This window comes from Alosa pseudoharengus, unplaced genomic scaffold (assembly GCF_046254945.1).
Source record: "Alosa pseudoharengus isolate Yale_2024_CS ecotype anadromous, Long Island Sound unplaced genomic scaffold, YU_APseudo_1.1 YU_APseudo_1.1_scf_10, whole genome shotgun sequence".
Classification (NCBI taxonomy): domain Eukaryota; kingdom Metazoa; phylum Chordata; class Actinopteri; order Clupeiformes; family Clupeidae; genus Alosa; species Alosa pseudoharengus.
This window is the reverse complement of record NW_027468565.1, coordinates 30,160,801-30,180,800: the sequence shown is the minus strand read 5'-3', so window position 1 is coordinate 30,180,800 and position 20,000 is coordinate 30,160,801. Positions and strand designations below refer to the sequence as shown.

Sequence of the window (20,000 nt, the reverse complement as noted above, 5' to 3'; positions counted from 1 at the left end):
GTTTCCCCGAAGCGTAGAGGAGGTCAGTGCGCTGGCCAAAATCTGTCACCACCACCGCATTCCCATCATCCCCTTTGGCACAGGCACCGGACTGGAGGGAGGAGTTGGAGCCGTCAAGGTGCGGGGGAGACTGCGCTGGCGGAGGGGGGGAGGTGGGGATAGGAGAAGGGGCTGTGAACATGAGACGGAACAACTCTGGGGGGTCTGGGGGCAGTAAGGGGCAGAACATGAGACGGAACCACTCTGGGGGTTGGGGGGGTAAGACAAGGGGCCCTGAAGATGAGAGAGGACCACTCTAGGGGGCAGTAAGGGGCAGTGAAGATGACTTGGGGGGGGGGGGGGGTTGTTGTTGTCTGAGGCAAGCAGATAAGAAGAATTTGCTGTGGGGAATCCTCAAAAATTACAGTAAAAATGTGGTGATTTTGTGATTCTGCCATGGCTGTTTTGGTAGCAAGGTGACTCTGTTAGTGGATGATCTCTGTGGCCCGGACGACATTTTTAGTTAATACTAAACACTAAACTAAACATTTTAGTTAACACTTAACACTGAACACATGCAGAATAACAGAGAATAACAGTATTGGTTGCTATATAATGTAGGATAAAATTACAGATGTGGTGGTATTGATTGTGTGCCACTGAATTGTGTGTGCTTGCAGGGTGGTGTGTGTTTCAGTCTGCGGATGATGGACCAGGTGTTGGACCTGCACCCAGAGGACTTTGACGTGACAGTGGAGCCAGGTGTGACACGGAAAGGCCTCAACTCTTACCTGCGAGACACAGGCCTGTGGTTCCCTGTGGGTAAGAAACGCCTGAACCTAAATGTGGCCAGAGGAACACTGCACCTAAATATGAGGAAAACTGCATGACCATTTCAATCTGATCTGGAGATGACCACTATGGCATTTAGAAATCTGAACAGAGCTCTCAGACCTGATAACCTAAACCTGGTTGAAGCTGGTTGTACTTCATGAGTAAACAAAGCCACCAGTATTGTGTTTTTGAAATGTACAGTATATTTATATTTATGCATTAATATTTTGAACATCAGTGTTTGATCTCTTTTAGGTTTGGTTGCATCACTTATAATATATATATATATATACTGTATATATATCATGACATGATTCAGACACCAACATGGAACAGAGACACTTGGTTTAGTTTATATTCAGAGTAGGAGACATTGACAATGACAGGTGATGGGTGTTGGAAGTTGATTGTGGAAGCAATTCCAAAGACTTTCTAATAACGAGACACAGCACTCAAAGAATCCTCCATAGAAATGTATGGGTTTAGTTTGTAATGCCAATATGGCAGTTGTCTACCCAAGCCCTTCCTGTAATTTAAGTAACCAACTGCATTTGTATTCTTTTTTGCCTTATTTGGGGGGATATATATATGTCGTTCAATTCAAATTTTAACACGGATTCGCCTGATGTACTTGTTATGTTAATATGACCTCCCTTACATAATGCCTGCCCATTCATTTGAATAGGAAAATAGCTTCCCAATAACTTCCCGAAACGCATTAACAAGATGGCTGCTAAGTTGGGGGATTTGCCTATAAGGATTTTGTCAATACCCTGATGTTAAATGTGCCTGTGTCCACAGACCCTGGAGCAGATGCATCGCTCTGCGGTATGGCCGCCACCAGTGCATCCGGCACCAACGCTGTCCGTTACGGAACCATGCGGGAGAACGTTCTTAACCTTGAGGTGGTTCTGGCTGACGGCACCATCATCCACACAGCGGGGAAGGGCCGCCGCGCCAGGTGCTCCTCCACGCGTGCACCGTATCTGCTCTCCTGCGGCTGCAGCGCACACACCACATATGGGCCCAAGCGCCCAAGGGGACCTGGGTCGAATCCGAAAAAAAAATCAGATTAATAACACGTATTGGTTGCACAAAGGAAAGAGTGTTTTATCTAGGCATTACAGTACAACGGAAGCAGAGTTGTGGGTGTTCGGGTCGGACCAGCCAGCCTGTAAGTGAAGTCCATCTCCCTCCCTCCTTCCTTAGGAAGACGTCTGCCGGGTACAACCTGACTAACCTGTTCGTCGGATCGGAGGGCACTCTGGGGGTGCTGACCAAAGCCACGCTGCGACTGTACGGGGTTCCTGAGGGCGTCGCCGCCGCCGTCTGCTCCTTCCCCTCCGTCCAGGCTGCCGTGGACACCACCGTACAGGTCTTGCAGGCCGGAGTGCCCATCGCACGCATCGGTGAGACCCTGGCACAAACGGAGACACACTCACACACCTCTCGTCTGGCGGTGTTTGGGAAGCATTTGCGATGGACTCTGTGTCTGTGTTAGGTATTTAGATTACAGTATATTAGATTAGATGTCATTTTTATTTATTGTCACTGCACAAGTAACATGTCAGTACAACGACATACAGTTTTACATATACTGTAGCCAGAAGTGCATATAGCAGATGTAGTGCTGGGGCAGTGTGTACAGGTTTATATAAATTATGGAGATGTTTGGAAAGACTTTGTGAGATGGACTCTTTGTAGGCATGTTGACAGTTTGCATATTGTTGTTTAGTTTAATACACAGACTGTTGTTTTTTCTGTGATATTTCTTGTATAAAAAAAACTATTCAGATATTCTCTTGTTCATCAAGAGAAAAATCTGTTTGCAGATTTGTAGATTGTTCGGTGATGTCTCCTGTGTGTTAATGACGTCCCTTGACGTGTGCCTGCAGAATTTCTGGATGATGTGATGATTGATGCGTGTAACCGCTACAACTCCCTGGCCTACCCTGTGGCGCCCACCCTCTTCCTGGAATTTCATGGCAGCGCCAGGAGCCTGGATGAGCAGGTCTCTATCACAGGTGTGTGAGTGTTCCTGTGTGTCTCTCTCTCTGTGTGTGTGTGTGTGTGTGTGTTTGTTTGTTGTTTTGCGTTGTTTTTATACATCTCAGTGTGTCTATCACTGTGCTCATCACTGACTTAATTATGACTGAATGTTTGTGTGCGTCAATATACAGTATGGATGTGTAATGTATTGTATGTGTGCATGTTAGGGCTGCACAGTTATAGTAGGGCTTCGCAATCGTAATCGCAATATGAACCAATGCAATTACCTCATCGCAAAAGCTACAAATAATTGTGCAATTTGTGTCACATATCTGACTTTTATATTCATTTCATCCTCCTTGACTATGCCACTTCTGATTGGAGGGTGTGCGTAGTGCGTGAGGGGGCACAGACATTCTGATTGGTGAGCATCACAGTTGGTCAGGGGTGCTGTACTTCTTGTGCAGCGGGCGTGCTCACCAATCTGGAGTGGCACAAATTATCTCGCAATATCTGTCAAGAAAATTGCAATTAGATATTTTCCCCAAATCGTGCAGCCCTAATGCATGTATGTGTTTGATGTGTGTATGACCATTGAGGGATTTATCAGTGAGTTATGTTTGAAAAGTGTATCGCTTGCAGAATACTTGTATATTTTATTTGCACAATGTTTGTATATTTCTCTTCCATACTACATACAGTATATGTGTATTTATGTGTGTGTATTTGTGTGTGTGTGTGTGTGTGTGTATGTGTATATGTGTGAAAGAGAGAAAGTTTGTAAGACATGCGCGACGCGTGTGTTGTGGAGGACATGTATGTTTATATGACATGTCTGCATGTGTCGTGGAGGACATGTATGTTTATATGACATGTCTGCATGTGTTGTGGAGGACATGTATGTTTATATGACATGTCTGCGTGTGTCGTGGAGGACATGTATGTTTATATGACATGTCTGCGTGTGTCGTGGAGGACATGTATGTTTATATGACATGCGCGACGCGTGTGTCGTGGAGGACATGTATGTTTATATGACATGTCTGCGTGTTAGGGGTGGGCACATCGATCTAAATATCGATAGTATCGATACCAACATTGGTATTGGTATCGTATCGATACCAGCGTGATGAGATCGATACTTTAATTTGAGTTCACTTCCAATATCTCTTAATTTGTTCAAAATGCATTGTTCCTGTTTCACCAAGGGCTAGCCTACAGTTATGCAAACACTATTCCTTTCACATTTTGCATGCCCGTTTTGCAATGTTTTGTTGCTGAAATGTTTGTAAACTATAAACAGTGGAAATCATAAAATCATTAGTGGTCATGAAAATGTATTCTAATGTAGTATATTGATGTTTTATTCACGGCATAAATCATGACACAATGTTCTCCCCTACATAAAAGTATATAAACAGCTTTTAGTTGCAAATATCAGTATTGGAATCGGTATCGGCAGTACAGGCCTTATATTTAATTGGTATCGGATCGAAACCAAATTTTACAGTATCGCACACCACTACTGCGTGTGTCGTGGAGGACATGTATGTTTATATGACATGCGCAACGCGTGTGTCGTGGAGGACATGTATGTTTATATGACATGTCTGCGTGTGTCGTGGAAGACATGTATTTATATGACATGTCTGCATGTGTCGTGGAGGACATGTATGTTTATATGACATGTCTGCATGTGTCGTGGAGGACATGTATGTTTATGTGACATGTCTGCGTGTGTCGTGTTTCTCCCAGAGGAGTTAGCGAAGGACAGCGGAGGCTCCGACTTCTCGTGGGCGGACGATGAGGCAAAGCGTGCCCGCCTGTGGAAGGCCAGACACGACGCCTGGTATGCCGCACTGGCACTCCGACCCGGCTGCAAGGTGAGTGGTGCCAAACCAACTACCGTCATCACTAGCCCAGTAGCCAATCACAACGCACGGCGCAGCTCAATCAGTAGCAGCTGTGTGCTAACTCAGTCCTCTGAAGTAATGCCCTGCCCTGGCCACAAAGCTGTACATACTGTACCGCAAGTGTATACAAATGTCCCTGTTTGTGTGTGTGTGTGTGTGTGTGTGTGTGTTTGATTCTGCAGGCCTACGCCACAGATGTTTGTGTTCCTCTCTCCCGCTTGCCTGAGGTCGTTGTAGAGACTAAGGAAGACCTGATCCAAAATGGCCTCACAGGTCTGCTTGGTCCACCTATCCCTCCTCCTTGTATTCACCTCCAAGATGTCACAGGAGAAAATGTCTCTGAATGGGGAAGACAGAGGAGGGAACAGTTACTGCAAGCGTTTTATTTATTTATGCTGAGGAATCTCGAGAGACTTGCACTTCATATGCAATCTGGGTTTAACTCTGTCAACCGGCAACAGTTAGAAAAAACATTAAGCACTGTGAGATCCCAGTAGAAATACAAACAACGGTCCGCCTGGCGGGTGGCGGGGGGGGGGGGGGGTATAGTCTCACAGAACACACACCACCATCACTCCTATAGCTATAGCTTCTCTTTTTGGTCTGAGGTTGTTGTATTTGTTGTTGTTATTGAAGGAGAACTAATAGCCTAATACATGAAAAAAGGGTCATCATTTTGTAATGAGGGAGTTTACGTATGACGTCAAGTTCATGAAATGTATTGAGGTCAATTTTGAGATATGTTTTTTATATAGATACCAGGCAATCTTTCTACCAGCACTATCTGTGTTCCGGAATGCTTTGCCTCAATGCTGGAGAATTCTATCACCTGTAATGAAGTCACTGACACTTTGACGAGCGATGAAGGGTGTGAGTTTGACTGATCCAGAGGCCCTGCTGTGCTCCACAGGACCCATAGCAGGACATGTGGGAGACGGGAACTTCCACTGTCTGATGGTCCTGGACCCCAATGACCCAGAAGAGGTGCTCAAAGTTCACCAGTTCACAGAGAGACTGGCCAGGTAAGCCTGCATACACCTTTCCTCAACCGGATACACATACTGACCAAGACATGGCTAGACGGAACGGAAATGTTTATTTATACAGTACATCTGCATGCACCACACTCAGGGCTTGCTAGAATTTGCATATAGACCCTTTCAACAATAAAAACAAAAGCAATGCTGATAATGGAACTCTCTTGAAAGGGTCCATAGACCCTTTCAACAATAAAACCAAAAACAATGCTTGAACGTTCTATTTGGTTCCCAATCTACTTCCTCTGCATCAGAGCCATATAGACCCTTTCAAGAGAGTTCCATTGTCAGCATCATAGTTGGTCCCACAAGACTTCCTTTTTAACATTCCATATGTTATCTTAATGCAGAAGAAGTAGATTGGGGCCCAAATAGAACGTTCAAGCATTGTTTTTGGTTTTATTGTTGAAAGGGTCTATAGATCTATCCAGAGCCATATAAAGGTTTATATGGCTCTGGATCTATCTATAAGGCTCTGCTTATAGATAACATATGGAATGTTAAAACGGAAGCCTTGTGGGGCCAACTATGATGCCGATAATGGAACTCTCTTGAAAGGGTCTATTCCTAATCACCTTCAGTTTCACTGTTTTGCATATTGTTCTGCGTTGTAACATATAAAAAAAACTACTGAAGTATAAAACATCACCACAGCTTTGTTAGTTAACTTCCTTATGTAGAAGCATACGAGTTCCTTCCATATCATAACACCTGCTACACATACAGTATGGCTATACATATGATGTTATTTCCAAATCATAACGCCGGTAGTTTGCTACACATATCAGCTATACTTATATGAAGTTCTTTCCAAATCATCACACCCGTAGTTTGCTACACATATCGGCTATACTTATATGAAGTTCTTTCCAAATCATCACACCCGTAGTTTGCTACACATATCGGCTATACTTATATGAAGTTCTTTCCAAATCATCACACCAGTAGTTTGCTACACATATCGGCTATACTTATATGAAGTTCTTTCCAAATCATCACACCCGTAGTTTGCTACACATATCGGCTATACATTTATTACAGTCTTCCTCCACATCTTCATCCTTCTAAATAGCTGGTGATTCCCTTGGGACACCTCTGTACAGGAAAGCTGTACAGCTAAATTCAATAAAATCCTTGAATTCTTGAATTGAATAGAACAGCTGACTAGTGATTATGCCAGCAAACTCATTCACCCTGTCCTGAGGCCTCCAGCTCTCTAGTAATTGCAGTTGCACAGAACGGAAGGAGTAACCTTAAATTTGGGTTCCATCTCCTAATTAAATCCGCCCAGACTGCTCATTTCTATTAAGCAAGGCTTTCAAGGCCGTCAGGCGTCTGCCTTATAATACAAAGCGAATGAAGTTTTTCCCTGCCTATTGCTAGTGATGTTGCTTCCAAGATATGAATTGTGTTTTTGTTCACCTTGTGAGACAACTTGCAGGATAGTTAAAACACTCATGGAAAGTATTGAGATGACACTCATTGGAAAGTATTGAGATGTGTGTGTCAATCTATGGAATTCTTACGCACACATGTGTGTGTGTGTGTGTGTGTGTGTGTGTGTGTGTGTGTGTGTGTGTGTGTGTGTGTGTGTGTGTGTGTGTGTGTTGTCTGTCTGTGTGTGTGTCTGTCTGTGTCTGTGTCTGTGTCTGTGTCTGTGTGTGTGTGTGTGTGTGTGTGTGTGTGTGTGTGTGTGTCTGTGTTTGTGTCTGTCTGTCCTTGTGTGTGTGTGTGTGTGTGTGTAGACGGGCTCTGGCTGTGGATGGCACGTGCACTGGTGAACACGGTGTGGGCCTGGGGAAACGCACCCTGCTGAGGGAGGAGGTCGGCCCTCTGGCTCTGGAGGTCATGCAGGGACTCAAGGCCACACTGGACCCTAAAAACCTCATGAATCCTGGGAAGGTTCTATAAACACCACCACCATCTCCACCACCACCACCCATGTGTGCTACACCTGTTGCTGCTGTGGCTGTGACTGCCGGCCCTCTCAGCCACCGTAGAGATGCCAGCCTGCAGTTGTCTCTTCTCACCACCAGGGGGCATGTGGGAGTTTGGAACGAGCAGGAGCATGATAAGCTGTGTGTGGCAGGCCTCTCGGAGGACTGATTGTCTCATGGTTGAGCTCCAAGGAGTACTCTGATTGACCTGAATTGGCCCTTTCCCCTTGTTCTTGAAGCACTTATGATTATTTCTAAATTGTACATTGTCATATTCATGAAACAAAGTTCATTTATTAATTTTAGTCAGTTGCCAAGCACAAAATCAGGAGCTGCATGTGTATGTTCAGTACATTTCTTTTCTTTTTTTCTTCAGCAATTGAAGGACTTTCACCTGTCCAGATTCTCAAATTACTGTGAAATCTCACCCTGCTTGATGTGTATGTATACATATGTATTCAATGTGTATGTATTCAACATTGATGTGTATCAATGATTGGATTGAATTTTCATAGAAAACCAGCTTGAAGAGTCCAGCTGTGGGCAGCTCTATGGATGAGGCTGTTTTGCTTTAGTTATGTGATCAAACCTCGTTTCCGTCCTCCTCATAGGAAGTTTTAATCCTTGGATTTTTGTCCAGTAATAAAAATGAAAAATGTTCAGTTTTCCTTTTTTTTTCATTCTAGCGATAGCTTACATGAGTAATCTCATATCATATTGGATATATAAAGCTTGCTTTAGACATTGGTTTCAGTTGAGATGTGCTAAAATTGAGGTGTTTCAATCAACACAACTGGTGTGAGACACAACCATGTCCTCAATCAGCTTTCCCACACAAGGAGATTCAGACAGCCGCTAAAGTCTCACAAGTCCAGAAGTGATGCAAGTTTCCCAAGACCTTTGTGTAGCAACCACCATGGTAACAGTGGAGAGTGTTTACTGAATCATGGTTGTTGCACCACAAGAGACTTGGAAACTAGAGACCAGATACTCTGTCACAGGAAAAGGCTGTACAGTCAGCAGCACTGCCTCATATTAGCCACAGGACTGGCTCTGTGCACTAGACTGTCTGTGATGACATACTGCCTGAGACGATCGTGTACTAAGCACCACTCTGACCAGTCCAGCAGCAAGAGATTAGCCTCAGACAGACTTCACCTACTGTCCCAGGCACTAGGGGCAGGATATACAGTATAAGTTTAGTCGCTACTCACTAGCGCTCTAAAATGAATGCTAACGCTACAGTAGGCTGTGTGGAAGTATGAATCTGTGAAGTCCCCTCGATGTCTCTGGTGGCCTGCTGCCTGTGACCGAAAATAGACTTCAACTGTTTTTAGATGAGATGGGCTTTTGCCCATTAAGCACTTACATTGTTAGCTCCCTTTTAGCACATGAGGCTGCTGCTGCTGGGACTCCTCACATTTGTCGCATTTCTAAACACAGCAAGAGACAAGATCCAAACAACAGAGGGGCCACCTTGACTGTAAAAATATGCATGGACACACACAGACACACTCAAACACGCACACACAGCGAGAGAGTTGTTCTTCAGTCTTTTTTTTTATTATTACTGTGTCTGTCATTTTCATTTAGGACTCCTTCCACAGACTGTACATGGAGATCTCACGGGTACATTTACTCCCTAACACAAGCGTCCAATCACAGCCTTGGAAGAAAAAAAAAACCAAACATAAATAAAAAATAAAACAAAGTAACATACAAACATGACAGATAGAAGGGGAGGAGCATGGGAGGAGGGTGTGGAGACTTTAAACTCCACCCACTCACCAGGTCCTCACACATTTTCTTTTTTTATTCTCAGTCTTTTATTTGAGAAAATGTTTGTGTGCGTCTGTGTGTGTATGTGTGTGTGTGTGTGTGTGTTTATGGGGGATTGTCCAGGTTTTTCCACCAAAAGACAGAGGAGCCTTTCATTCTCATCTCCTGCACAAGAACCTCTTCTGACTATGGCTGTGTCTCTGTATGTGTGTGTGTGTGTGTATGTCTGTGTCTGAACCAGTATTTCTGCAGACAACAGCACACGGTTGAGATTCATCGAGTCCAGAGAAAGAGCTGCTTGTCTCTCAGTGTTACTGTCACAGTAACATCACCTCATCAGTTTTTCCATCCACTCATTATAACCCCACACAAACAATTCCTTGCAGGTATTTCTGTCTGTCACACACACTCACATACACACACACACACGCACACACACATACATACACAGCACACATCGCACTGTAGGCCTTTACAGAGAGAAAATATGATGGCCAGTGTCTCGCAAGTCTCAGAACTCCTGGTAGGTGAAAGAAGTATTCAACCATGAGGAGAAACACACACACACACCTCAGTTACACAGCAGGAATACACACCCATATCTACATCACAGTTACACAACTGAAGCACACACACACGCACACACACATAACTGTCCCACACACAAACACCAATCAGTCACACATAAGGGCATGCGGACCGTAAACATTTAGACATGTTCTATGATTTATCCCTAAAGTCTGGAGCTACACGCTCATAGGGCAACTCTCACTACCACTCAGCCACACACACACACACACACACATGGTGAGTCTATACTGAGATGTTTACTGCCCCTAAAACATGTAGGAGCTGACATCAAAACATCTCAGACAGCAACAAACCCCAGCCAATACACACACACACACACACACTGCTTGTGGTGGGGAATGGGGCAAAGTGATGCCCAATGCGTTGTATCTGTGGGTGGGGCAACAAGGGATTTTTGGGGCTGACAATGCAGTTGATAGTATTTACTCTAATTATTATTATTATTATAATTATTATAATAATTATCATTATTATTATCATCATCATTATTATTATTATTATCATGTGGTGTATTTTGCAATGAATCCTTTGGAAGAAGGCTGATCTGTCAGTGGATAGAGTGATTGTTTTCTTCTCTTCTCTTCTCTTCTCTCATCATCTTTTGTTGTCATTTGGTTCTCAGTTCAGTGTCCGGGGATATCCGGGGGGTGGGGGGTGTTCAGGAGGCAACCTGACGGTAGAGAGAGACACACAGAGACAAGCAAGGAGACGCGGACAGAGGAAGAGAGACACCCCCAAAAAGGAGGCATTGAATGAGAACACACGCGCGCAACACACACACACACACATACAGGCAGAGGTGAAAACAGGAAGTGACACATAGATGTGAGAAGACAAAGAAAGATGCAAAAGAAAAAAAAAGACTCATATCAGGGTTACATTTTCCCACTAAATTCATCACTATGACTACATGCATAATTAACTGAAGTAACCCTTAGAAACTCACAAATCCTTTTTAAACAGTAACAACAACTGGAATGTGTGGCTGGTTTGACACTAGTGACAGTGTGCACATCCCCTCCAGTGAGGTGCAAAGGGTCTGGACACAACTTAAGCTTATTTAGAACATTCTAGAGCTTATTTAAAGCTTATTTAGAACAGTCTAGAGCTTATTTAGAACATTCTATCTTATTCAAAGCTTATTTAGAGCATTCTACAGCTTATTTAGAACATTCTAGAGCTTATTAAGAGCATTCTAGAGCTTATTCAGAGCTTATTTAGAACATTCAAAAAGAATGAGGTGCCCGCACTCTGCTATTTCCCCATATGTTTATTGTTCTTCAATGTTTTGACCCTGCTGGGTCTTCCTCTGGCTTCCTTTTGCCTGAGGAAGACCGAGCAGGCTTGAAACGTTGCAGCACAATTATACGTATGGTTGGTTTGACAGAACATAAATACAACTCTAATACAACACTTTTTTCCAGTTTAAGAATAAATCCTGCCAAGCCTTCATGTACTTCAGACTTCTTTTCATGTAGCATCACCAAAAATATAACATATTGTCTGCATATGAAGAGCTGGTGTCTCAGTGTTTAACAGCTTTCAGGAAATAGTGCTATTAATTGCGAGTAATTAACAGGTGCTATGCTATGTGCACGGCCACAGTGTATGCAGTGTTGTGTGTGTTGGGTGTGAGGTGTGTTAGCATGGAGTTTTCTGTGTGTTGGTGCTAAGGGTGTCGGCGTGTTGTTTTCTGTCTTCCCACCTTAACCTGCAGCAGCTCGACTAGACGGCAAGTCAGTCAGTCAGATGGATGCTCTGGACAGGACCGGTTGATTTCAAACCAGGAGTCTATACAGCTGAGAATCAGAAGGAGTCATTTAGAGTCTATACAGCTGAGAATCAGAAGGAGTCATTTGGAGTCCATACAACTTAGACTCAAAATGAGTCATTTAGAGTCCATACAACTTAGACTCAAAATGAGTCATTTAGAGTCTATATAATTGAGACTCAGAGGGAGTTATTTAGAGTCTATACAGCTGAGATTCAAAATGAGTCATTTACAGTCTATACAACGTGGACTCAAAATGAGTAATTTAGTGTCCATACCGCTGAGAATCAGAAGGTCTGATTTAGAGTCTATACAACTTAACTCAAAATGAGTCATTTGGAGTAGATATAGCTGACACTCAGAAGGAGGCATTTAGTCTATACAACATATTATTTTAAAGTCTATACTAGTGAGAATCAAGACTTATTCAGGGTCTCTACTAGTGAGAATCAGAGGGACCCATTTAGTCTACTTTATACTAGTAAGAATCAAAAGGAGTTTAAAGTCATTTAGAGTCTATGCACCAAAAGAATAGGAATCAGCACATACTATAACAGAGACACAGATCGAACCTTTTATGGTAGATGCAGAGGCAGGGAAGTCTAGCAATGGTATCTCCCTGCTGCAACTCCTCCAGACAGATCACACACTCTCCAGAATCACGTGCCAGCACGTCATCTAACACACACACACACAACCATAACCAGACAAAACCAGGGAAGAATAGGTAAATGACAGTTAATCTGTGGTGTTTTGTGTTTTGTGTGATTGTTTAGTGAAAAGATTATAGAGTAGTGTGTGTGTGTGTGTGTGTGTGTGTGTGTGTGTGTGTGTGTGTGTATGCGTGTGTGTGTGTGTGTGTGTGTATGCCTGTGTGTGTGTGTGTGTGTGTGTGTGTGTGTGTGTGTGTGTGTGTGTGTGTGTCAGTCTGTGTGTGTGTTTGTGGGTGGGTGGGGTGAAAACGACATGCTCATACGAAAAAGGTCCCTCCTATCCACCCTTCCACCATCTCTGAAGCACTGTTTGATGGTTTGGAGGGCAAGGTACAGGGGAGAGAGAGAGAGAGAGAGAGGGAGGGAGAGGGAGAGAAAGAGAGGGAGAATGAGAGAAGAGGGAGAGATCATTTATATCCAAAGAAGAGCGCTTCAATTCTGGATGTGTTTGTCACTAGACTAGTCACGCTGCATTTTGCTGCAGCAGCAACCTCCGACATGACTCCTGCACACACTGGCCTCAGCTGCCCTCTGAAGGGTATTAATATATTCCCACACTGGCACTGCTATTAACCCGCTGGTGATGCCCAGCTGAGTGCCATGAGCGCCATCATACCAGGGTGTTATGTCCTGGTGCCCCTAGACACCTAACACAGGGACAGTGATCACCAGGAAATAACGCCAGTATGGACCTGCTCCTATTGGGAGAGAGGAAGGAGTGCAACAAGTTAGTGGTTAACTATCTACCAATCACAGCTTCAGGCATGATCAGTAAGCCCCCAGTCCCACTCTCATGTTTTAATTTTTGTTTTTATTATGACCGCCGCGCAGCGAAGCGGCGGTCATATAGGTTTAGTCAGATTTCTTTTTTTTTTTTTTTTTTTTTTTTTTTCGCATGCCCAAATTTCCGTCAATGAGTCCCGGGACACTGAAAGACCGGGGTACACGAAACTTGGTGGGCATGTAACCCCACATGGATAGCATGAAACCATCGTTTTTCGTTTTGATCTGTAGCCCCTCCGCTGGACTGGACCCCCCGAAAGGAGGGTAGGGCAGACACAGTTTTCTGTGAATATCTCGAAAACCGTAGGGTTTAGGAGGACCATTTTTTTTTGGTATGTTGATCTCAAGAGGCCATGTCAACCCATTCAATAACCACTCATTTCATGTATAGCGCCACCTAGTTAAACACAAAAAAGTAAAAATGAGGTGTTGTAATCGCAGGTATCTGTGACCTAACATAGTCAAAACTGCACGAAATTGGAAGTGTAGGATCATTATGACACCCTCTGAATGCACGCCAAGTTTCGTGGAATTCCGTTCATGGGGGGCCACACGATAAATTAATTTATATTACTATACACCAACTGGCCTGTAGGTGGCCGGAGACAGTTTTCTGTGAATATCTCGAGAACCGTAGGGCCTAGGAGGTCCACCATTTGTATGTATGTTGGTCTTAAGGGGGCATGCCAGGGGCACCCATCCCATTACCACTTATTTCATGTATAGCGCCACCTAGTTAAAAATTAAAAAGCAAAAAATTAGGTGTTTTCATCACAATATCTCTGGCTGACAAGGTCAAAACTGCACGAAATGAAAAGTGTAGGATCATTATCACACCCTCCGAATGCATGCCAAGTTTTGTGTACTTTCGTTCATGGGGGGCCTTACAATAAAATAATTTATGTGTACATTTAGTGACGTACACCAACAAGGATTCCCGGGACACTGAAAGACTTGGTGGGCATGTACCCCCACATGGATAACATGGAACCGTCATTTTTCGTTTTGATCTGTAGCCCCCCCGCTGGACTGGACCCCCCAAAAGGAGGGTAGGGCAGACACAGTTCTCTGTGAATATCTTGAGAACTATAGGGCCTAGGTTGACCATTTTTTTCCGTATGTTTGCCTCCAGGGGTCATGTTAACCCATTTCATGTGCACACATGTGCACAAACAGATACACACACACACACACATACATTCACAGTAATCATACGTATGACACATACTCACACAGTAGACATATACGCTTGCATGCACAGGCACATACGCAGGCACACACACAAGCACGCACACACACACACACACACACACACACACACACACGCATAACATAAACATGTACATGCACACATGCACACAATTCAAGAATTTCTCAGAATTATGAACAGGCAAGATGGAGGTGGGGTTGTATAAAATTAATTTTACATGTGAAATCTATGAACTAATCATGTTTTGGTACTTGTTGTCTAGCAGATATCAGTGAGAATTGAGTGTGGATAATGCAATTTAGTGAGACAGTTAGAATCATATAGGCCTTTCAGCGTGATTTCTTTTTGTGGAAAAAATGTGCTGGACTGGGCGGCGGTCATATTTTGTACCGCTCTGCGGTACATCTAGTTATAAATGAAGCAACGTTTTTTTCTTTCTTGTTTGGTTTAATATTGGGTTCATTCATTGGATATTTTTTGTTTGTTTTTTTTTGTTTTTGGTATTGGTTTTATGTCGATTTAATTTAGGTAATATCAGTTTATCAATATTTGATGTCACAAATGAGCTATACATAAACAACAGCAACCAACTAAGCTGGCTAAAGCTGCATAGGAAATTCAATGGAGAGCAAGATCAGGTTATCAGTGTTTCCTGTGATTAACACGGAGGGCAGTGCAGAAGGGACACACTGTCCCCACATGGCCTTAAAGCATGACCTCCTGTGGTGCTGCTCCTGCTGTGTGTGTGTGTCTGTGTGTGGGTGTGTGTGTGTGTGTGTATATGTGTATGTATGTGTGTGTGTGTGTGTGTGTGTGTGTGTGTGTGTGTGTGTGTGTGAGTGTCTGTGTGAGTGTTTGTGCGTGTGTGTGTGTCTGTGTGAGTGTGTGTGTATGTGTGTGTGTGTGTTCACCTGAATGCAACTCTGTACTTCGTATAAATCACAGAAAATGTGTGTGTGTTTACGTGCGTCTGTAACCCTGCTTTGTGTGAATCAGAGGCTCTGTGTTTGTGTGTGTGTATGTGAGCATGTGTGTGTTTGTTTGTGTGTGTGAGTGTGAGTGTGTGGCTCAGTATTAATCCTTCAGCTGTGCCGTGCTACAACAGCAGTTCACTGTGCCGCTGACAGGTTTATCATAAAGTAGGCACCTCTCACATCTGTCTGGTAAGAGGCTTCTGTGTTCATGTGATGAACTACTATCATCTGAGGTGGGACCTCCCTACATTCACCTACACACAGATAACACTCATACCAATGTTCAGAGGCTTATGAGGAAGAATGATCCCCTCCGACTAACACTGCCTGGTCTGAGACAGGATGCATGGATGGAAAAAACACACACATTTAAGCCCATTTGTTAAACTAGCTATTCAAGGAAATCTTACCACTGCCTAGCAAACTACATACATAATATAATCTGCTACATGGTAAACTCATTGTTAAAAGTACACAGCTACTGACAAAGCATACCGTTTCTATAGACAGGTGTGTTAGGTCTAGCCAACTCACCGGACAGTTATTATTATTGTTGTAGTAAGTCAGTAAATTGTCCTTTATTTCTTAAGCGCAGCCCATTAAGGAACTAAATGAAGGAGCTGAACAATTCTTTCATGTGCCATACATGTTTAATGGTTATGACAAAGAACAAAAAACAAGCACAACAAGCCAACCAATCAGATCACAACGCAGAAATCTGACTGCAAAATTGAAATGAATACTCCGATCTTCTTCCATCTTTCCTCAAGTTATGTTAGGCCCCCTGCAAACAAGTGGCAGTTGCCAGACGGTTAATAGCCCGGCCCCAATCAACTCTTCACACTGAGCTGCCGCTCCTGTCAGGTCACTGACCTGGAAGCGCATGCTGGGTCAACCCTTTTATGCCTTTTATCCACGCTCATCCTAGGTAGTGATTTTGGTATTAATAGTGTGTGTGTGTGTGTGTGTGTGTGTTTGTGTGTGTGTGTGTGTGTGTGTGTGTGTGTGTGTGTGTATGTGTGTGTGTATGTGTGTGTGTGTGTGTGTGTTGGTGTGTGTTGGTGTGTGTGTGTGCGTGTGTAAGGTAGGCTGTGTCTCCACATATAATCAATACAGTGCTGGGTAAAGTAGAGGTCATGTAGCATTCTGAGGCTAAAGTAAGCGCATGGGAACTGGTAATCAGCAACAGCGTGGGACACGTGCACACACACACACACACACACACACACACACACACACACACACAGACACACACACACACACACACACACACACACACACAAACACACACACACACACACACACACACACACACACATTGTGAGAGTGTATGTGTGTGTATGTGTCATTAATCCTGCTTTCATTATGTGGATCTCTGCTAACTCATCCTGTGTAATCTATGCATGTCTATGAATATGTCCCCATACAAGTCTCTATATATACCGGTATATGTTTCTCTAAATCTGTTTATGTCCCCATATAGTTGTGTTTCTTTAAATCCGTCTGTGTCCCATTGCATGTGTCTGTGTATATGGGCATATGTTTCTCTAACTAATCTCGACTAAGGAACAGCAACCACTTCTGATTCTAAATCTGTACAATGGTTACCTGACTATTTGAAAGTATTTGAAGGTGGATATCAATGCCAGTCAGGCTTAATTATTACATTTCAATAGGAGGGGGTGACAAAAAGCAAAAAGTGGGAATGTCTCACCATTGTAGGAGAGGCGGGGCTTGCTCAGACACATGAGGAAGTGCACCTCCATCTCGTTGGAGGCCACAGACTTGGAGCAGATGGGACACTTGAACCCTGCAAGAAGAAGAGGAAGAAGAAGAAGAAGAAGAAGACTGGTGAGTTGATGGATAGAGAGGCAGACAGAGACCAAGGTACACACAGACAAGGACTGTTCCTGATGCGTATGTTCATTCACTCCCTCACTCTCTCCACCTCAAGCTGGTATGCGGTGAGCGTTCTGGTGCATAATGGCTGCCATGCACCAGGCGGGTGCTACACATTGGTGATGGTTCTCCCTTCACAGCTGTAAAGCACTGTGGGTGCCTTGATAAAGCGCTATATAAATGCAAGTTGTTGTTGTTGTTGTGTAGGAGAAATTTCACCACCTGGTAGCTGTTCCCCCATGGCTCTCAAAGTTACCCTGCTCTCCCCTGTCTTTACACCCCCCTCCCTCTCCTCTCCTCCCCCCTCCCTCTCCTCTCCTCCCCTACCCTCTCTCTCCCCCTCCCTCTCCTCCCCTCCCTCTCCTCTCCTCCCCTACCCTCTCTCTCCTCCCCTCCCTCTCCTCTCCTCCCCCTCCCTCTCCTCTCCTCCCCCTCCCTCTCTTTCTCCCCCCTACCCTCTCTCTCCCCCCTCCCTCTCCTCTCCTCCCCTACCCTCTCTCCTCCCCCTCCCTCTCCTCTCCCCCCCTCCCCTTTCCTCTCCTCCCCCTCCCTCTCCTCTCCTCCCCTACCCCCTCCCCCCCCCCCCTCCCTCTCCTCTCCTCCCCTACCCTCTCTCTCCTCCCCCTCCCTCTCCTCTCCCCCCTCCCCTTTCCTCTCCTCCCCCTCCCTCTCCTCTCCTCCCCTACCCTCTCTCTCCTCCCACCTCCCTCTCCTCTCCCCCCTCCCCTTTCCTCTCCTCCCCTCCCTCTCCTCTCCTCCCCTACCCTCTCTCTCCCCCTCCCTCTCCTCTCCCCCCTCCCCTTTCCTCTCCTCCCCCTCCCTCTCCTCTCCTCCCCTACCCTCTCTCTCCTCCCCCTCCCTCTCCTCTCCTCCCCTACCCTCTCTCTCCCCCCTCCCCTCTCTCTCCCCCCTCCCTCTCCTCTCTCCCCCCCCCCTCCTCTCCTCCCCTACCCTCTCTCTCCCACCCTCCCCTTTCCTCTACGGCGCGACTCCCTACCACCTGTCTCCATCACAGCCCTTTTAGACTGTGTAACTTGCATTGATTTTGCATCAGCTACAGCAGAGGTGATCAGTTGTGCTGCTGGGACCTATCTCACGCAGCTCGGCGCTACTCCTGATTAGACGAACACACTTGAATTACCAGACCAGGCAGAGGACAGAGAAACCCATGATGCAACACACAGCTTTTCCATCTTACTTTGTAATTATCCACATTTTGACCATTGGAATAGAAGTACAGACTGGAGATGCTTAAAAGCTGCATACAAGTCAAATAAGAAATGCATTCACTGGAAGGGGCTGCATTAACTCCCATTTTGTCTGTTTTGTTGTAGTGTTCTTCTGCATTTCCATTAAAGTTGCCCTGAGAACCTTGAATCCACAGCTGTTCACAATTCCTCTCTTGACTAGAGTGTCCATTTTTAATCCACATAATGTAATAAGCACAGTGGATGGAAACAAACATACACACACACACACACACACACTTTACTCTGCTCTTACTTCAGCATATAGCTTACATTGAGATGGTGCAAAAAACTACAAGGAGTCAATTAACACAGAAGCTTTGCTGATGTTAATTTGTTAAAGTCCCTCTGTTACTGTAAGATTTGCGCAGCATTAGTTAGAGCATAGGCACTCAGCAATTTACTTTGCAGCTCCCACAATGACCACTTGAACAAAATTGGCAGTGGGCAGATGTTAAAATATGCTTCATCACCTAATGCTTCATTACCTCTTTCGGCTAAATCTTTAGCCAGTTGCTTACATTTCATTTCATCTTTGCAGTCATACCACAGTGAACTCTTTGACCTGGGCGGGTGGTTTTGGTGGTCATACTATGCTACACCACACAAGGACTAAATTAAAGTGCAACAATGTATGATTTAAGCACTTAATATATAAATTATAAGTACCGGTATGTATGTAAAGATGTATGTATGGATTGATGTATAATGCATGATGGTTTTATGAGACCTACAGTAATTTCACGCCTATTCAAAGGTTCATACATTGACTTTGTCAAATTTCATCAGCTATGAGGTTAACAAACAAGGGTGGGTTACACATGGGAATGCATCTCTTTTTCATTCATCTTTATGATAAAAGCATAGTCTGATTTGGATTCATTGGGCTATTGGGCACTGCGATTAATAGCCTATATGGGTGCAGTCAATACATGTTTTCAAATGAAAATGTGGGCTTTTCGCGCAAGGCTGTTAACCAGCTGCAAACAGCCCAGACGCTCCTAAACAGCAATCTTGAAGGAGACCAGAGCAGAAGGGCGACCACCAGAGTGCTGCCTATTCAACCCAGTGATGGCACTCTGTTATGCACGAACTATACAGGCTTTCCAGGCATGCCTTTTCACACTCTCACCCTTTGGTGCAGATCTTCTACAGCACCATGACAGAGGCCCCTGAGGTCAATGACAGGCACCCAAACAAAAGTCTGATCCAGATCAAAGATCTGTTCCCCGAGTCAATCAGCGCTTATCGTGGCTTTCTCTGCAGACTCACACAGCTGCTCTCGCCTTCCCGACTACAGTAGGCCTACAGCTGCGCAGAGGAATGACGCGACCGACTGGGGGG

General features: G+C 44.5%; 2 protein-coding genes across 2 annotated transcripts in view; one reads left to right on the top strand and one right to left on the bottom strand.

Annotated features, from left to right (window-relative positions):
* The window catches only part of ldhd (lactate dehydrogenase D), a 10,265-nt gene extending 1,914 nt beyond the window's left edge, over positions 1-8,351 (top strand). The window contains exons 3-11 of the mRNA XM_076269691.1: positions 1-118; positions 660-801; positions 1,615-1,774; positions 2,023-2,222; positions 2,709-2,837; positions 4,558-4,685; positions 4,898-4,988; positions 5,626-5,737; positions 7,498-8,351. The exon at positions 1-118 is cut by the window's left edge and continues 24 nt beyond it. Of these exons, the coding sequence (XP_076125806.1) occupies positions 1-118; positions 660-801; positions 1,615-1,774; positions 2,023-2,222; positions 2,709-2,837; positions 4,558-4,685; positions 4,898-4,988; positions 5,626-5,737; positions 7,498-7,663 (1,246 nt within the window). The 3' untranslated portion in view covers positions 7,664-8,351. The remainder of the gene's footprint in view (positions 119-659; positions 802-1,614; positions 1,775-2,022; positions 2,223-2,708; positions 2,838-4,557; positions 4,686-4,897; positions 4,989-5,625; positions 5,738-7,497) is intronic.
* Positions 8,352-10,563: 2,212 nt separating this feature from the next.
* znrf1 (zinc and ring finger 1) overlaps positions 10,564-20,000 on the bottom strand; it is a 26,320-nt gene continuing 16,883 nt past the window's right edge. The window contains exons 2-5 of the mRNA XM_076269824.1: positions 17,225-17,320; positions 12,403-12,508; positions 11,765-11,858; positions 10,564-10,729 (exon numbers count right to left, since the gene is read on the bottom strand). Coding sequence (XP_076125939.1) covers positions 11,801-11,858; positions 12,403-12,508; positions 17,225-17,320 — 260 coding nt within the window. The 3' untranslated portion in view covers positions 10,564-10,729; positions 11,765-11,800. The remainder of the gene's footprint in view (positions 10,730-11,764; positions 11,859-12,402; positions 12,509-17,224; positions 17,321-20,000) is intronic.